The sequence below is a fragment of the Cherax quadricarinatus genome, chromosome 26 (genome assembly GCF_038502225.1).
Source record: "Cherax quadricarinatus isolate ZL_2023a chromosome 26, ASM3850222v1, whole genome shotgun sequence".
Lineage (NCBI taxonomy): Eukaryota > Metazoa > Arthropoda > Malacostraca > Decapoda > Parastacidae > Cherax > Cherax quadricarinatus.
The window spans coordinates 30,222,358-30,238,750 of record NC_091317.1 but is presented as its reverse complement, the minus strand read 5'-3'; the positions used below and the strand labels follow the sequence as shown (position 1 = coordinate 30,238,750).

Sequence of the window (16,393 nt, the reverse complement as noted above, 5' to 3'; positions counted from 1 at the left end):
TGCTGTAGTGAGGAGGCAGTTGGAGGCAGTGGAGATGTCCTGTCTAAGGGCAATGTGTGGTGTAAATATTATGCAGAAAATTCGGAGTGTGGAAATTAGGAGAAGGTGTGGAGTTAATAAAAGTATTAGTCAGAGGGCTGAAGAGGGGTTGTTGAGGTGGTTTGGTCATTTAGAGAGAAAGGATCAAAGTAGAATGACATGGAGAGCGTATAAATCTGTAGGAAGGAAGGTGGGGTAGGGGTCGTCCTTGAAAAGGTTGGAGGGAGGGGGTAAAGGAGGTGTTGTGGGCAAGGGGTTTGGACTTCCAGCAAGCATACGTGAGCGTGTTAGATAGGAGTGAATGGAGACAAATGGTATTTGGGACCTGACGAGCTGCTGGAGTATGAGCAGGGTAATATTTAGTGAAGGGATTCAGGGAAACCGGTTATTTTATATAACCGGACTTGAGTCCTGGAAATGGGAAGTACAATGCCTGCACTCTAAAGGAGGGGTTTGGGATATTGGCAGTTTGGAGGGATATATTGTATATTTTTATACGTATATACTTCTAAACTGTTGTATTCTGGGCACCTCTGCAAAAACAGTGATTATGTGTGAGTGAGGTGAAACTGTTGAATGATGATGAAAGTATTTTTCTTCTTTTAGGGTTTTTCCTTCTTTTGGGGATTTTCCTTCTTTTTGGGTCACCCTGCCTCAGTGAGAGATGGCTGACTTGTTAAAAAAAAAAAAAATATGATTACACAGATTATCATACATAGCAGCATATGTGTAGATTACTTAGGATAACCCAAAAAAATCAGACAAAGTGACTTGTTTCCATGTGGGTGGTGGGGAAGACAGCATGGCTGGTGGGTAAGACAGCATAGTTAGTGGGGAAGACAGCATGTTTGGTGGGGAAGGCAGAGTGGGTGATAGGGAAGGCAACATGGGTTTGTGTAAACATGTTTTGTAAACAATATAATGATAACAATACTCGTGCTGTTATTGTGTTGCATACAAGTGGATATATATACATGTACATACATTATGCATTATACTGGTCTCACAGGCCACAAAAGTTACTCAAAAAAATAAAATATTACAAAAGAAAAACAGAATAATACTTGCACAAGGGATGAACATGGGGAATATAGGACCACTATAGGTCAAAACCTTGCCAATAAAATCCCAAGCTCAGATACCCCACCAAATGACTACCTCACTGGCAACTACCCGAACACACTGTTCCTAGCTCCGACTAACCCATACGAAGTCTCCCTTATTATCAACGCACTGAAAAACAAGGCAGGAGATTTAAATACCTTACCACCCTTTATATACAAAAAAGCGTCACAAGTACTATCACCAATCATTGCAACACTCTTTAACAAATCCATTGAATCCTCCACCTTCCCTACAGTTCTCAAAATAGCAAGGGTCACCCCGATCCATAAAGGAGGAGACCAAACAGAGTTGAATAACTATAGGCCAATATCCAATTTACACCCTCTCTCAAAAATCTTCGAAAAATTAATTCATAAACGAATCTACTCCTACCTCATCTCCCAAAACATTCTCAACCCCTGCCAATTTGGATTCAGGCCTAATAAAAATACTAATGATGCTATTATACACATGCTAGAACATATATACACTGCAATAGAGAAAAAAGAAGTCCCACTGGGGATCTTCATTGACTTACGTAAAGCTTTTGATACAGTTGACCATGACTTGCTCCACGTAAAATTGTCACACTATGGTATTAGAGGGCACTCCCTCAACTACCTCAAGTCTTACCTCAGCAACAGAAGCCAATATGTGTACGCAAATGGGGCAAGCTCTTCCACACAACCAATTACAGTTGGTGTCCCACAGGGAAGTGTCCTTGGCCCTCTTCTCTTTCTCCTATACATAAATTACTTACCAAATGCTTCGCAATTACTCAAACCCACACTTTTTGCAGATGACACTACATACGTCTTCTCTCACCCGAGCCCAGTCACGCTAGCCAATACTGTAAACACCGAATTACAGAAAATATCTACCTGGATGAGGACTAACAAACTTACACTAAACATTGACAAAACCTACTTCATTCAGTTTGGTAACAGAGCTACAGATGTACCTCTTAACATAACGATAAACGGATCACCTATCACAAAGCTAACAGAGGGAAAATTCTTAGGAATCCACCTCGATAATAGACTCAAATTTCATACACATATACAACAAATTTCTAAAAAAATTTCCAAGACTGTAGGCATACTATCGAAGATACGGTACTATGTTCCACAGTCAGCCCTCCTGGCCATTTATCACTCTCTTATTTACCCCTATCTCACCTATGGAATTTGTGCATGGGGCTCAACAACAATTAACCATCTCAGACCACTAATTACCCAACAAAAGGCTGCAGTTAGAATGATAACAAATTCTCACTACAGGCAACACACTCCACCAATATTCAAAACACTCAACCTACTCACCATACAAAACATCCATACTTATTATTGCACCTATTACATACATAGAACACTTAACTCTGATATTAACCCTCCCCTCAAACATCTCCTTGCCAACCTCAACAGAACACATGACCATAACACAAGGCACAGATCACTCTTTGATGTTCCTCGTGTCCATCTCACGCTATGCAAAAACTCAATGCACATAAAAGGCCCTAAAATCTGGAATTCATTACCTGTAAATATAAAAGAAACACTACCTGTTTATAAATTCAAGTCTCTTCTCAAAGTTCACTTACTCACTCAAAACCAAATAAATACTGAATAACTGAACCTTATAAATTGTATATCCAAAATGTTACTCACAATTATATCACATAAATGTTAAACCTAGGACCCAATCTAACTTTGTTATTTTTTTAAATACACTACCTAACAGAATACTCCATTCTACTGAATGAACAGCAATGCATGCAACCATATGACCTGTCTTTGTAATACTCATTTGTGCTTTATAGTTATCTGTTTACAATAATGTCTTATCACTGATTTCATCATTGCTTAGTTAATCTTAAGTTAATTTTAAGCCAGCCCGTAATGCTATGCATATAAGTGGCTTTTTCATGCTGCTCTTACCTGTATTTTTTTTGTACTTCTGTATGTATGCTAAAATTTCTAAATAAATAAATAAATAAATAGCTAAATTCAAATCCAAATACTGTACCTACAAAGAACTCTCACAGTGATAAACATCTACAGAGTACCACAGTCAAATAGCCATTTTAGTGAAAACCTAGGAAGTATGATAACTGATGCACACTCTCAGGAGACTTCAATATAAATCTCCTGCAAGACCAGGACCCACATGTAACTGAATTCACAAACACTATGAGTAACTGCATGTTGCTACCAACAGTAACAAAACCTACAAGAATTACAGAGACTAGTGTTTCCCTATTAGACCACATCTGGACTAACACCATATCCCCTTTAAAATCAGGCACAATCACATATAATACCACAGACCACTACCCTACCTTTCTCATAACCAATCTAGGTAAATTACCCCAAGACACTACTAAAGTAGCCTTCAGACTTCATAATGAGGCAGCCATTAATAACTTCACAACAGCAATGACAAACATCAACTGGCAAACTGAGCTAGAAATCTATGCAGATACTGATGAATGTATTAAAAATTTTCTAAAAAAGACCAAAAACCTCTATAACAAGCACTGTCCTAAAAAAAAACTAAACAGATCACAGCTTAGAGACTGAACAGTCCCTGGCTAACACCCAGCATCCTCAAATCCATAAATATGAAGCACCTATATGAAAAACAGTACAGAATGGGTCACATAACCAGAGACCAAACAAAACGTTACTCATCTATCCTAACCAATCTGATAAGAAGGGCAAAAAAATTGTATTATGAGAACAAATTATCCAACTTAAAAGGTGATGATATAAAAAAGATCTGGAAAACCCTATCTGAAATTCTAGGAACAAAAAAGATATCAGGAAACAGAACAATCAAACTAACAAAACCAGATAGGAAAAAACCTTGCGGGTAAAATCCCAAGCTCACTGGCACCTACCCGAATACACTGTTCCTAGCTCCGACCAACTCAACAGAAGTCTCCCTTATTATCAACACACTAAAGAACAAGACTTTATATACAAAAAAGCTTCACAAGTGCTGTCACCAATAATTTCAACACTGTTTAACAAATCCATCGAATCCTCTACCTTCCCTACACATCTCAAAATAGCGAGGGTCACCCCGATAAGCGAATCTATTCCTACCTCATCTCCCAAAACATACTCAACTCCTGTCAGTTTGGGTTCAGGCCTAATAAAAATACAAATGATGCTATTATACACGTGCTACAACAAATGTACACTGCACTCGAGAAAAAAGAAGTCCCATTGGGGATCTTCATTGATTTACGTAAAGCTTTTGATACAGCTGACCATGATTTGCTGCACATAAAATTATCACACTATGGTGTAAGAGGGCACTCCCTCAACTACCTAAAGTCATACCTCAGCAACAGAAGCCAAGATGTGTACACAAATGGAGAAAACTCTTCTTCACAGCCAATTACAGTTGGTGTCCCACAGGGAAGTGTCCTTGGCCCTCTTCTCTTTCTCATTTACATAAACGACCTACCAAATGCATCACAACTACTCAAACCCACACTATTTGTAGATGACACTACATACGTCATCTCTCACCCAAGCCCAGGCATACTAGCCAATATTGTAAATACCGAATTACAGAAAATATCTACCTGGATGATGATTAACAAACTTACTCTCAATATTGAAAAAACCTACTACATTCAGTTTGGGAACAGAACTACAGATGTTCCTCTTAACATAATGATAAACGGATCACCTATCACAAAGCTCACAGAGGAAAAATTCTTAGGAATTCACCTTGATAATAGATTCAAATTTCAAACACATGTACAACAAATTTCCAAGAAAATCTCCAAGACCGTAGGCATACTATCGAAGATACGGTACTATGTTCAACAATCAGCCCTCCTGGCCCTATATCTCACCTATGGAATTTCTGCATGGGGCTCAACAACAACAAAACATCTCAGACCATTAATTACCCAACAAAAGGCTGCGGGATTACCAAAACTGTTGTCCATAGGGCTGAGGAAGGGTTGTTGAGGTGGTTCGGACATGTAGAGAGAATGGAGCGAAACAGAATGACTTCAAGAGTGTATCAGTCTGTAGTGGAAGGAAGGCGGGGTAGGGGTCGGCCTAGGAAAGGTTGGAGGGAGGGGGTAAAGGAGGTTTTGTGTGCGAGGGGCTTGGACTTCCAGCAGGTATGCATGAGCGTGTTTGATAGGAGTGAATGGAGACAAATGGTTTTTAATACTTGACGTGCTGTTGGAGTGTGAGCAAAGTAACATTTATGAAGGGGTTCAGGGAAACCGGCAGGCCGGACTTGAGTCCTGGAGATGGGAAGTACAGTGCCTGCACTCTGAAGGAGGGGTGTTAATGTTGCAGTTTAAAAACTGTAGTGTGGGGCACCTTTCTGGCAAGACAGTGATGGAGTGAATGATGGTGAAAGTTTTTCTTTTTTGGGCCACCCTGCCTTGGTGGGAATCGGCCAGTGTGATAATAAAATAAAATAAAAAAAAGGCTGCAGTCAGAATGATAACAAATTCCCACCCCAGGCAGCATACTCCACCAATATTCAAAACTCTAAACTTACTCACCATACAAAACATCCATACTTATTATTGTGCCTACTACATGCATAGAACATTAAACGCGGATATAAACCCTCCCCTCAAACTTCTCCTTACCAACCTCAACAGAACACATGACCATGACACAAGGCACAGATCACTCTTTGATGTTCCTCGTGTTCATCTCACACTATGTAAAAACTCAATTCACATAAAACGCCCAAAAATCTGTAATTCATTATCTGTGAATATAAAAGAAATACTGTCTGTTTATCAATTCAAGACTCTTCTTAAAAATCACTTACTCAACCACAACTAAATAAATACTAAATAACTGTATCTCACAAATGTATAACCTGTGACCCTATCAAACTATGTTTTTTTAACTACATTATTTAACCCTTTCAGGGTCCAGAGGCCAAATTTCAAAGTGCACGCCAGGGTCCAAGAATTTTCAAAAATTATTTTTGTTATTTTTTCTTATGAAATGGTAGAGAATCTTTCTCTGAAGGTAATAAAACAAAAAGTACGAAATTTGATGGAAAACTGATGAAATTATGCTTCTAAACTGTTGTGTTCTTAGCACCTCTGCAAAAACAGTGATTATGTGTGAGTGAGGTGAAAGTGTTGAATGATGATGAAAGTATTTTCTTTTTGGGGATTTTCTTTCTTTTTGGGTCACCCTGCCTCGGTGGGAGACAGCCGACTTGTTGAGAGAAAAAAAATTAACAACATTATCACAAGTTACAAATGACAGCTATGCATCTTTTCATTATTTTTTTACTAGTAATCTAAAAAAAACTCAGTTATTCTAACAGAATTTTATGAAATTGTATGCATGGTTCTTGCATTCTCTGGGACCTATAGGAACATCTCTCTCACTAATTAAATATCAACAGGGCACATAAAACCCTCCAATCTGACTCCTTTTTTTATGGCACTTCCAACTCCGACTCCTTTAATTACATTTTACTGACTCCAACTCTGACTCCAGTAACCCAAGAATTGCTTCCAACTCTGAAACCCTGAATATCAAACCTTTAATGTTGATAGGAAGTTGTAATGCAGCCGCTATATAAATAGACCCCAAAGTACACGCAGCTCCGCCCATATCAGCCCTCATTTTGTCCATATTTGCTGATGGTTTGATAGAGATGCCTCCTGTATCAAAAGTAACACCTTTGCCTGAAAATGTAAAAACAAAATACTGTACATAATAAAGCACTATAGTGTATACAGTACATATTTAAATTTATAGCCAAAATAAATAGTAATATTCAGCGAATTTCATTTTCCTATTACTGGGTATTTATTGCCTGACCTGCATAGGTTGCAAACTGGCCATTCACAATCCAGCTTTGACAGAGTCAAAGTCACATTGTACCTCTGTCCACCAAAAAAGTATTCTGAGTATCTCATGTTGTACACAATAGATCTCACAGATGCTGAGAGTAAACTTCAACTTAATATCTGCTGCCACCTGGCACCCAGTGTCAAAACTACTCCCAGCTCCAAGCCTATGCATAAAGCAAATATTTTGATGACTTTTATTATAACATATGATATTATGGCTACTACATATAAAATACAGTAAACCTTGATTTAATAAACTAACTGCAGGGGGAGGGGGTGCCAATTAAAGTCAACTGTTCATTAACCCTTTCAGGGTTTTCGACGTACTAGTATGGCTTATGCACCAGGGTTATTGACGTACTAGTACGCCTAAATTCTAGCGCCTTCAAATCTTGCAAGAGAAAGCTGGTAGGCCTACATATGAAAGAATGGGTCTATGTGGTCAGTGTGCGCAGTAAAAAAAAAAAGTCCTGCAGCACACAGTACGTAATGAGAAAAAAAAACTCTGACCGTGTTTTTGGATTGAAACAGCAACTTTGCACTGTATTTTCATGTGGTATTTACGGTTGTATTCTAGTTTTCCTGGTCTCCTTTTATAGAATGGAAGACATATTACAGAAATTGTGATGATTTTGGCTGGTTTCACAATGAATAGTACCTTGAAATTGAGCTCAAAGTAGCAGAAATGTTCGATTTTTACCAAAGTTCAAAAGTAAACAAATCATGCCAAGCGTCCAATACACATCAACTGGTGAGTCTAATATTCTTTCACAAGTGCGCTGATATTATTTATACCATTTCTACACTAATGCAGTAGTCTGCATAACAGTAAATCTTCTATTTTTTGTAAGAATAAAAATTCAAAGTGGAAAGCAAAACAAATATAAGAGGGGCCTGGGGGATGTGACTAACGAACAGAGAACTTGTTATTTTAGTGCCAGGAATGTCTTTCTTGTTTATTCTGGACCCTATTTGGAAATTGGCATCTTCTGAAATTTGTGTGAAATTGGCATAATTGCCAGTTTCTAACCACTTTATTGGATAGTTGAAATTGGTAAATGGGTGGTTTCTTGAACTCATTCGATAGAAAAAATGGAGTTCTAGCGAGATAAATATGATTTTTGTCGACTAGTACACAGGAATTGGCCAAAAATAGGGCTCAAAGTGGGCGGAATCACTGATGCGTAAACATCGGCGAGACTGCAAACTTCACGAGAGCATAATTCCATAAGTTTTCCATCAAACTTCATACTTTTGGTGTCATTATGATCGGGAAAAGATTCTCTATCATTTCATACAAAAAAATAATCTTTTTTTTCCAAAAAATTTTGGACCCTGAGAACAAGTTTAGGAGAGGGCCTCTCGACCCTGAAAGGGTTAAAGTCGCATGTACATTAAGACTGAATTATATGAATATTTTTCATAGTCTTAACAGTAGCTGGCAATTTTCAGATTTAATGGACTAAGTAACTGGAATCCCTAATCCATTAAAATGAGGTTTTATTGTATGTTTAGGTTTGTGGAAAAAAACTGCAAAATTATTCCCCCTTGAAGAGAAAATAATGACATTTTTAGCTAAACTATTATTTTCATTTTTGTGTGCTGGTTCATTGTGGGTAATGATACAGACAAAACGGAAGCAATATAAAATGTGTGTGTAAGCTGTTTTGTGGTTTTTACCCAGTTTGAAAAGAATAAATCATTTAAAATCTGTAACAAAATATGTAAGTAGTATATATTTTAATATAATAAAAAATGTTATTATGATTATACAGTAGTCCCCCTATATTCGAGGGGGATACATTTTAAGATCTACCGTGGATACCTGAAACTGCAGCTAGTAGTGAACCCCATATGTCATTTTTCATTTACATACATACCTGTGATAAAGATTAATTGATAAATTATGCAAAATTAATCTAGAATTAGAAGTTCTTCACTCATGGGAAGCATTTCATGGCTTCTCTTAGGCTCTGAAGAATTGCCAGCATCACTACTTTTGCTCTTTGTGGCCATTATTAACCCTCTCACTGTCGAGACCCCTGATCCTGAACTCACTCTCAGTGTCGAAGAATTTAAAAAAAAAATAATTTTTTCTTATGAAATGACAGAATCTTTTCCCGATGGTGCTGACACCAAATGTACAAAATCTGATGGAAAACTCATGGAATTATGCTCTCGCGAAGTTAGCAGTCTCAGCGATAAGTACGCATTGGCGATTTCACCCATTTTGAGCCCTATTTTCAGGTAATTCCATTGCTCCAGTTGACCAAATTCATAGCTATTTCTTTAGAACTCCATTTTTTTCTATGGATTGAGTACAAGAAATCGCCCATTTACTGCTTTCAACTACCCAATAAAGTGGTCATAAATTGGCAATTTGGCTAGTTTCACATAAATTTCAAAATATAGTCCAGAATAAACAATGCAAACATTCCTGGCACTAACATCACATTTTCTTTGTTCATTAGTCACGTCTCCAGGCCCCTCTTATATTACTCTTCCTTTCCATTTTGAATTTTTATTCACACAAAAAATAGAAGATGCAGACTGCTGCATTATTATATAATTGTATAAATAATGTCAACCCATTCATGACTGTATACTAAACTGGCCAGTTGGACATGTATTGGACAATGACGTCATTTGTTTACTCTTCAACATCGGCAAACATCAAACATTTCCGCTAATTTGAGCTCAATTTCAAGGTACTTTTCATCGAGAAACCAATCAAAATCATCTCTATTTCTGTAACATATCTTCAATTTTATCAAATGAGACCAAGAAAACGAGAATACAACCATAAATACCATACGAAAATACACCTCAAAGTCAGCGTTTTAATCCAAAAACAGAGGTTTTTTTTTTTGTGCACTGTGTGCTGCAGGATTTTTTTTTATACTGCACACATTGACCATGCAGACCCATTCTCTCACATGTAGGTCTACCAGCTTTCTCCTGCTAGATTTGAAGCCAATAGAATTTGGGGGTATTATTGTCACCAACACTGGCTCGTAAAACGTATCTATACAGCACCAACAGTGAAAGGGTTAAGATAAAGATAAAGATAAAGGTTCATGTCTTTGTAAAGGTTACAATGTATAATTAAAATTTTGGTTTGCTAAGTACAAAGAAAACCACTGTCATGCCGGGGCATTTTGGGCAGACTAATCCTAATATGTACATGGTAACTACTTAAAACTAGACAGATAATAGTAGTACATAGTAACTACTTAAAACTAGAGAAGATAGTAGTGGTTAACTGTATTACAATTTTATTTAATCTTAATACTAATGCCAGGTAGTCAAGTTGGAGGTTTTTAAGAATAATAATCCTGAAGTTGAACATAATAATAACAATACTTACAAATAATAGTTCAGGCAGTAATATTTCATGGACTGGCAGAAGTTTAAAAGTCTAGAGGTCACATAATATTAACGAATTAGCATTTGATTCCAGCTTGGCAGTACCAAGCTTCTGGAATAAATTTAACATTGCAGATGCTATCAGCTATGCTTGAAGTGCATGGAATGAAGTGCCTCAATGAACATTAAATGCAGGCTGAGGAAAGTTATGGCAGTCTGTGGTTAATTCTTTCACTGATTTCCCCTTGCTTGAGAGTCAGCTTCAGGAAATTGTTCAGCTGGCAAGGAGATTACCAGGTGATGGTTTTGAAGATATGAATGAAGATGTGAATGAGCTCTTAGAAGATGATGATGAAGAAGACAAGAGTCCAGAGGAAATGTTGGCAGAGCTTGATGCACAGATACAAGAGAGGGAGATAACAGAAGAAGTTGAAGAAGAACCTGAAGAAAAACAGTTAACATTGCAGCAGTTACGTGAGCAGTTCCATGTTGCTGCTAAACTAGCAGAAGAGAACCCTGACAAATCTAGAAGCAGTGCTTTGAAAAGAGGTCTAGACCAGCTGATGATGCCTTACCATCGGCTGTGTAATGTACTGCAGGGTAAAAGAGCCCAGAGATCCATTTCAGAATTTATGCACACTCCAATACAACTATCGACTTCAGTACCAGAACCTCTACAATCCACTTCTGCTGACAACCAACAACCATCCACCTCAGCCCAGTAGGGCCACACCATCCATATCCACTCTCTTCACAAGCATCCACAAACACTATTACCCACAATTTAAGGTAAGAAATATAGGTCTCCCTCAACATTCGCGAGGGTTAGGGGATCAAGAGCCTCGCTAATGTTGAAAAATCGCGAATGTTTGGTGCCCCAAAATATTGAAGGGAAATATAATACAATACAGCTTCCTTAACTTGTTGAACGATGAAAAAATCATAAAATACATGAAAACGTCGTACATTGTACTAAATACATACATGTTATGGTTTAATAACATGTCAGGGTATACAACAAATTCTAACCATACAATAGAGTGGAAAAGTAATGTGAAGGGCCTGGGAGTGATAATGTCAGAGGATCTCGCCTTCAAAGATCACAACAATGTATCTTCCTCATCCGCTAGGAAAATGATAGGATGGATAATGAGAACCTTCAAAACTAGGGATGCAAAGCCCATGATGATTCTCTTCAAATTGCTTGTGCTCTCTAGGCTGGAATACTGCTGTACACTACTGGCCCCCTTCAAGGCTGGCGACATTGCAGACCTGGAGAGTGTACAAAGAACTTTCACGGCACACATAAGTATGATAAGGCACCTAAACTACTGGGAACGGTTGAAAGTCCTTGATCTGTATTCCCTCAAATGCAGGCGAGAGAGATACATGATAATATACACTTGGAAGGTCCTGGAGGGATTGGTACCAAACCTGCACACAAAAATCACTCTCCATGAAAGCAAAAGACTCAGCAGGAGATGCAACATTTCCCCGATGAAAAGCAGGAGCACCACAGGCACACAGAGACAACACAATAAGTGTCCGGGGCCCAAGACTGTTCAATTGCCTCCCAGCATACATAAGGGGGATTACCAATAGACCCCTGGCTGTCTTCAAAAAGGAACTGGACAGGCACCTGACCAACCGGGCTGTGGTCCGTATGTCAGCTTGCGTGCAGCCAGCAGTAACAGCCTGGGTGATCAGACCCTGATCCACCATGAGGCCTGGTCTCAGACCGGGCCGCGGGGGCGTTGACCCGTGAAACCCTCTCCACGTAAACTCCAGGTACATATAATTCTATTTACATATGTGTTCCTGTGAGATAGAGACAGAGACAGAGACAAATAGATAGACAGAGATAGATACAGACAGACAGATGGAGATAGAAACAGTCAGTTGGCCAGCCAGGTGGCCAGCCAGCTGCTGGCCAGCCAGGTGGCCAGCCAGCTGCCAGCTAGCCTGCTGAAATTATATGTTCCAGAATTATTTCTTTTTACTTAGGGCACAGGTTATAGGACATTCTGGCATGATGACACTCTCCTCTTAAAAGAGGAGTGTTAATATGACATGACATCAATGAATCCTTGGTGTATGCCGCGCTATTTGCTCTAGCTGGCGCTCAATTGAACTGCTGCTCCCACAAGGTACTAAGTGGTCCCAGATTTTTTTAATATTGTGCACACCGAGGGTTAAGACCCATTCTATGCTGACCAGGTATCTTAGGCCAATTGTGCCAAATTTGGAGGCAGGAAAAATAGAACGTAGATCTACATTTGGAGCGCTAGTGGTAAGAATGTAGATCTACCTTTGGACAGTTAACCCTTTGAGGGTCGACAGGCCCTCTCCGAGACTCATTCTCAGGGTCGGCCGAATTTAACCCTTTGACTGTCGCGGTCGTATATATACGACATAGGAGATACCGTGTTTGACGTATCTATACGCATAAATTCTAGCGGCTTCAAATCAAGCAGGAGAAAGCTGGTAGGCCCACATGTGAGAGAATGGGTCTCCATGGTCAGTGTGCACCATTTAAAAAAAATCGGGGAGCCAGTGGTGCATTGTGGGAATACCATTTCAGTCGTCCTTTTTCAGCATGTCTAGCGGTAAGAAATATGTGACTCCCCAGCAAATCTGGGACTCTTCTCTTCCCAAGTGATGCTCTAACACAGATGGAAGTGTCATTGAAGATCAATTTCATGATTTCGAGGAGTTTGAGACCAAAAGCAATGGAGGAGGAGGAGGAGGAGGAGGAGGAAGAAGAGGAGGAGGAGGAAGAAGAGGAGGAGGAGGAAGAAGAGGAGGAGGAGGAAGAAGAGGAGGAGGAGGAAGAAGAGGAGGAGGAAGAAGAGGCAGAAGAAGGAAGGAGGAAGAGGAAGGAAGGAGGAAGAGGAAGGAAGAGGAAGGAAGGAGGAAGAGGAAGGAGGAGAGAGGAGGAGGAAGGAGGGAGGAGGAAGAGGAAGGAAGGAGGAAGAGGAAGGAGGGAGGAGGTGGAAGGAGGGAGGAAGAGGGAGGGAGGAGGAGGAAGGAGGGAGGAGGAGGAAGGAGGGAGAAGGAGGAGGGAGGGAGGAGGAGGAAGGAGGGAGGAGGAGGAAGGAGGAGGAAGGAGGAAGAAGAAGAAGAGGAGGAAGAATAGGAAGAAGAGGAATAATAATAATAATAATAATAATAATACCTAATAATAATAATACATAATAATATGTTCCCTTGAGGCATGAAAACAGTTCACCCCATGACAGTGACAAGATAAGGGGAGATAACATCTGATAAGAGCTGACCTTTGATGAGCGTAAACGAGGGTGGAGGGAGGGGGGCAGCTGTCCATATGTCAAGAGCCAGGAGGAGGAGGAGGAGGAGGAGGAGGAGGAGGAGGAGAAGGAGGAGGAGGAGTAGAAGGAGAAAGAGGAGGAGCAGAAGAAGGAGGAGTAGAAGGAGGAGGAGTAGGAGGAGGAGGAGAAGGAGGAGTAAGGGGAGTAGGAGGAGGAGGAGGAGGAGGAGGAGGAGGAGTAGAAGGAGGAGGAGTAGAAGAAGGAGGAGGAGTAGGAGGAGAAGGAGGAGAAGGAGGAGGAGAAGGAGAAGGACAAGGAGAAGGAGGAGGAGGAGAAGGAGAAGGAGAAGAAGGAGGAGGAGGAGGAGAAGGAGGAGGAGGAGGAGGAGGAGGAGGAGGAGGAGGAGGAGGAGGAGGAGGAGGAGGAGAAGGAGAAGGAGAAGGAGAAGGAGAAGGAGAAGGAGAAGGAGAAGGAGAAGGAGAAGGAGGAGGAGGAGAAGGAGAAGGAGAAGGAGGAGGAGGAGAAGGAGGAGGAGGAGAAGGAGAAGAAGGAAGAGGAGAAGGAGAAGAGGGAGGAGGAGAAGGAGAAGAGGGAGGAGGAGGAGGAGAAGAGGGAGAAGGAGGAGGAGAAGGAGAAGGAGAAGGAGGAGGAGGAGAAGGAGGAGGAGGAGAAGGAGGAGAAGGAGGAGGAGGAGGAGGAGGAGGAGAAGGAGGAGAAGGAGGAGAAGGAGGAGGAGGAGAAGGAGGAGAAGGAGGAGAAGGAGGAGAAGGAGGAGAAGGAGGAGAAGGAGGAGGAGGAGAAGGAGGAGGAGGAGAAGGAGAAGGAGAAGGAGGAGGAGGAGGAGGAGGAGGAGGAGGAGGAGGAGGAGGAGGAGGAGGAGGAGGAGGAGGAGGAGGAGGAGGAGGAGGAGGAGGAGAAGACGACGACGAACAAACATTTGTCTGTCTGTCTATTTGTCTGTCTGCCAAGCTCCCTGTCTATCTGTCTAGCTGTCTCAGAGAGAGCCACAAGACTGTCGTCATCACGTTTACTCACATCTTCAAGCAGAGTATAGCACTTTGTCTGGATTTTTTGGGTTATCCTAGGTAATTTACACTATGTATACTTGTATTTATGTGTACCTGTGAGACAGAGATAGACAGAGAGAAAGAGAGAGACAGATTGAAAGAGATAGAATGAGGGAGAAAGATAATTAGATAGAATGGAGGGGAAGCAGCATCCGACCCCATTGTTTTGACAGGCAGGAGGGGGAGTGAGTAATGAGACAATATGTCATTTTGACAGCTGCGGACTCCTGACTCAAAACAATTATAAGCCACACACTCCCACCCAAGACAAGCTTGCTGAATGGTGATAATAGCAGTTTTATGAAAGTATCTAGTGACTATATATGTGTATATATATTATAAAAACCAGAAGCAAGAAGGGAAGGCAGGAATGAAGGAAGGACTAGATGAAAGGAAGGAAAAAAGTAAGGAAGGACAGATGAAGGAATGTAGGAAGAGAGGTGGAATGCCCTCCAGGTAGCCTCCAGGTAGGAAAGGAATGAAGGAAATTAGGAAGGAAGGAATGATGACACACGACCATTTACCTAGGATAACTACATAACACAACTGCCTGCTAATACTTTGAAGAAAACTGCTCAGACGAGGTGTTTTGTCTATGTACATAAAAAAAAAACTTCCACAAAAATGCACCCACACTGATTTTATGTGAGGAGTGTAAAACACCATTGTGTATGACACCATGTTTTATGTGTGAGGAGTGTAAAACACCATTGTGTATGGCACCATGTTTTATGTGTGAGGAGTGTAAAACACCATTGTGTATGGCACCATGTTTTATGTGTGAGGAGTGTAAAACACCACTGTGTATGACACCATGTTTCAAAGAGTTCCACAAGCTGCAGAACTTCTAGGAGTATGTTCAGTGACTGTATATTGGTATATATATTATAGAACAATAGTAATAAACAATTTTTTGTATTGTTTGTTTTTGTAAACAAGTTTTGTAAACAATATATTGATAATTATGTTCGTGTGCTTATTGTGTTGTATACAACGAGTGTATATATGTACATTGCACCTTACTTTGGTCTCACAGGCCACATAAGTTATGTGAAAAAATAAAATAATGAAAAAAAACAACAAACCATCAAATACAAGTAAACTAAAGTTTACGGGTGAGCGGCAGTTGCCGCTGTTGCCATACGCGGCTCATTTTCTGCAAACTTCATGCCTCTATATCTCAGTAAGTTCTGATGGGAAAAATTTTTTTTGGGGACTAAAACAATCAGAAAAATAATCTTAACATTTTCATAAGAAAATTTTTTTTTTTTTTTTTCGAATATTTTGCGACACCAGGAGACACTTCAGGATTGGGCCCTTCGACAGTCAAAGGGTTAAAAAAAAAAAAAAAAAAATTCCTATGAAAAGATAGAGAATTTTTTCCCGATCATAATGACACCAAAAGTATGAAATTTGATGGAAAACTTACGGAATTATGCTCTCGCGAAGTTAGTGGTCTCGGCGATGTTTACGCATCGGCGATTTTGCCAACTTTGAGCCCCATTTTCGGCCAATTCCACTGTACTAGTCGACAAAAAACATGAATATTTCGCTATAACTCCATTTTTTCTATCGAATGAGTGCAAGAAACTACCCATTTACCAATTTCAGCTATCCAGTACAGTAGTCAGAATTTAGCAATTTTGCCAATTTCACACAAATTTCAAAAGATAGGGTCC

At 40.1% G+C, this 16,393-nt stretch overlaps 1 protein-coding gene across 1 annotated transcript in view; it reads right to left on the bottom strand.

Moving 5' to 3' along the window:
- Window positions 1–16,393, bottom strand: part of LOC128691736 (cytosol aminopeptidase) — a gene marked incomplete in the record, with an annotated part of 165,965 nt that overhangs the window by 96,113 nt on the left and 53,459 nt on the right. The window contains 1 exon segment of the mRNA XM_070088888.1: window positions 6,698–6,844. Within this exon segment, the coding sequence (XP_069944989.1) occupies window positions 6,698–6,844 (147 nt within the window).